The sequence below is a fragment of the Loa loa genome (assembly GCF_000183805.2).
Source record: "Loa loa unplaced genomic scaffold supercont3.48, whole genome shotgun sequence".
In the NCBI taxonomy this organism is placed as follows: Eukaryota; Metazoa; Nematoda; class Chromadorea; order Rhabditida; family Onchocercidae; genus Loa; species Loa loa.
The window spans coordinates 178,401-182,110 of record NW_018108228.1 but is presented as its reverse complement, the minus strand read 5'-3'; the positions used below and the strand labels follow the sequence as shown (position 1 = coordinate 182,110).

Sequence of the window (3,710 nt, the reverse complement as noted above, 5' to 3'; positions counted from 1 at the left end):
GTTCATGATATAATTTTCTTTGGGGCTGTTATCTTAGTTTCATTTTCTTATTTCTTCTTTAATATACTTATCATTTAATAAATACTTTGCTTGTGCATTATAGCGCTTGCCAATTGTAAGATATTTTAGCAATGCCATCTTCTGAATCCTTTAGTCCATTTCCCTGATGCTATTTGTCCATTTTCTTTTCCTGTAACATCTATTTTGGAAAATTCCTTTTCCTCCTCTCTTATTACTGCTGGAAATCAAGAAGTAGTTTACTCTATCTAAACTACATGAAAAATACGACTATTTGATTCTAAAAAAGTTTTACAAAGCGCAGTGTAAGAATGCAAAGCAAGAACTGAAAATGCATGACGACCATTGAGTATAATCGCGTACTCTCGTGATAATTACAATCGAAAACTCTTGGTTAGAATGGACTTGAAATTAATGAAATGACCTTCATTACCTTGAAATGAAGTAGTTTTTTTATACTCATTGACAAATGAACTAAGTATGTTGGCGGCCATATTTTAAAATTTTATAAAAATAATGAAGCAAGTTTATAAGGTTTGTTTTGCCACAAATGAAAGTTTTTCTTGTTGAATAATCTAAATCATTCGATTGCACTTTTCAGGTTTTGGTCCAACATAATATTTTAAAAAATGAGAAATTCGTCAAGCAAACTTTGAAAATTTTTAAAGTAGGTTTATGGAAAAGATTATTTCTAATATTTCCAGGAGGAAATCAGAAAAAATGTCGTCCACATCAGCGTACAATCGAACATCATCCTACAATCGGACATATGAAAAGCGAATTATTGAACAAAGCCCAAAAATCACCGGTACAGGTTTACCGTTGCATGTATCCAGCATGGGGTCACCGTTGCATGTATCCACCTCCAGTTATCAGGTGCTTCTTTTTGCTCTCAATTTAGTGCAAAAATTTCAGTTTTTCCGCTGTTATTTCATGAAATTCATATTCGATTTGTTTAAGCCAAATTTGTAATTTCAACTTTTCGATGGTCCCAACATTCGATTTTTTTCACAAAAACATTTCAATTTCAATTTCTTCTTAAGAGAATGAACGTTGTAGTTTATTGAAAAATTCCTATTAATTAATGCAAGAAGTCAATGAAGTCAGGTTTACAGTCGCCACCCATCACATTAACATCGATGAATATGTCAGCAGCAGGAACAGGCCTGATAACATCCCATCAGCAGAGCGACGATTCTTTTTACGTGCAGATGGATTTATCGCAATTCAGACCGGATGATCTAAAAGTAAGTCTCACTTTAGAAATGTTTTAAAAGTTTTTAATGTCTTTATTTTAATCCATTAACGGTTTCGGCCATCCCTGTTGACCATTGGATTCGTTGTAGTCTAAAGCCTGGTCTCATATTTCAATACGTTGTCGTTGTCTTTGCTATATTTTCTTCGTATCGGCGGCGGCATGCAGAATTTCCGATCAGAAAAGACTTTTCCTCCCTCTTCTCTTCCTACTGTTTCAAAAGTGAGCTTCCATACGCCAAGGTAATCACTTGTACATTCGAAAGGTTATAGTATAATAATGCCATGATCACTTACGTCTCTCAGAATGAGGCGTTGTGCATAAAGGATGTTATTCCGAACCCTTATGGATTCTGGATCGAATCTCTCTGATTTATTTTTTATGTCTTACCCGTGATTTCAAAAACTGAGTTTAGGGAAAACTACAGTTACAGCTGCAGAAGTAAATCAAAAATTTCCATATCCTTTTTGCTCATTTTTCCATTTATTTACAAAACGTTTTCCAGAAAAACGATCAATTCAAAGCTAAAATTTTTTTAGTTGGATTTTGCTTCAGAATTTTCAATTTTTAGTTGTAAAAGTAAAATTATTTAACTCGGTTATTCTATTTGTAATAAATTGCATTATTTTTCTTTCGGTCTTTCTGATTAAAAATGGTCTTTGAAGAAAAATCTTTTCTTCTCTTCCTTTTTATGCCGTTAATCCTTCTGTTTTTGACAGCTAATGGATCTGAAGCTATTTTGCAACTTTAGTAACTATTAACTTTGAACTGGGAGCTCTTGGAAAAATCGAGATTTAAAAATCAAGAAGTATTGAAAATGAAATTCAAATGTATAACGAAGCTGTATGTGAATCAAAATTCAGGTATCGGTAGCAAATTCCTACATAATCGTCGAAGCAAGACATGGTGAACGAGAGGATGAATTTGGTCTCGTGGAACGACTTTTGATTAGGTCCATTTTCTACTGAAAGATTTCTTGAAAATCAAAAAAAGAAGACATAGTACAGTGGATTTTACATTCTGTATGCATTTAGGAAATTTCCATTACCTTCAAACGTACCAGCAGATGCAGTTACTAGCAATCTTACTGCAGATGGACATCTTAGTGTTACTGCAAACGCCCCGCGCCAAAAGGTTAATTTTATGACCGAACTATAATGCAACAAAGAATCGGTTGTAATGTATCATAATCATATCCGTTACAACCATTTGTACAAGTTATATGTGACTTAGCATGATTCATTAGGTTGATCATGTGGCAAGGACGATTCCGATCAAAATGGTATCCAACGTGATTAAAACAGAAATTAAATCACAAAATTCAACAGCAAACGAGCAATCACCGCTTCAGGGATAAGTCTTGTTTGCTTTCACGAAATGTTCAGAAGCTTACATCATTTTATGTGCTTCTCCCTTACTACTTTTTCATACCTATGAGAAAAGTTAGACCTTCGTTTCTAAAACTTTATTCAAATTATATAAGTGATATCGCGAATGACAAGAGTTCTAGAAATATCAACTTTATATATATATGGTTGGCAGCAAAAAAATTAGTTATCGATTTTTATCAGTTTCAAGTCGATGCAAGCTTGGCTGTTGCAAGCGCATTGAGCAACAGTTTGCATGACAAGCTTAAATGATAAAACCAGCATCAGCTTATATTGATAATTGTTTTCTTAATAATCGTTGTAATCCGTTGCTTCCGTGAAATATTTATTATAAAATAAAAGTTCCTACCTGTTTCAACACTAATAAAAAAACTATTACTTCAGATTCATCCATAATGTTTGCAAGTTCGTGCATATTTTGCTGAGACATTCATAAATAATATGAAAAGGATGATTTTTCCTGAAGTTTTAAATAAACTATTGTAGTATACGCAGGAACTATAACAAGCACTAAAGGCAATAATTACGTTTATTAGGACTGTCAAGAAGTAACTTTAGGATATTTTTGAGCTATACCGGATCACTATGTTACTTTACTCAAGTTAAATTAACTTTGATAAACTTAAAACCTTCTTTTTACCAATATAATGGCAATAGCATATGCGCTACTAAAAATAGAAATGGAAACAAAAAGATAAGATAAGAAAATTCTGGAATGTTACAGCTATCTGAATAAGAGTTTTCTGAATATCATACGGACAATTTTTCATCTTCGGTTTCTGAGAATGTTGCAGCTTTTTACCTGGAATATGGCAGTGATCTTCAGATGCAGGGATTTAATGGTTGGTTATTGGCTATTTTGATCTTTCTTAGCAATGAAATTGAAGAAACTCTGGAAATACTAAGTGGACTCATGCACCTCTTCGTTTATATGAGATCAGCTCTACTAAATCCATATTATTAACCGATACTGACGTTTTTACGTGTGTTGAAATTTATACAAAACGTACACTTTTATACAAAAAAAAAGGATTTTATAAGGATCGGAA

At 32.9% G+C, this 3,710-nt stretch overlaps 1 protein-coding gene across 1 annotated transcript; it reads left to right on the top strand.

Moving 5' to 3' along the window:
- Positions 1-724: 724 nt before the first annotated feature.
- LOAG_04588 (hypothetical protein) lies at positions 725-2,630 on the top strand (the record flags this gene model as incomplete). Its single annotated transcript, XM_003140125.2, has 5 exons — positions 725-894; positions 1,134-1,265; positions 2,137-2,225; positions 2,308-2,407; positions 2,520-2,630. The coding sequence occupies exons 1-5, from the start codon at positions 739-741 to the stop codon at positions 2,628-2,630; spliced, it is 588 nt and encodes a 195-aa protein (XP_003140173.1). The 5' UTR covers positions 725-738.
- Positions 2,631-3,710: the final 1,080 nt, after the last annotated feature.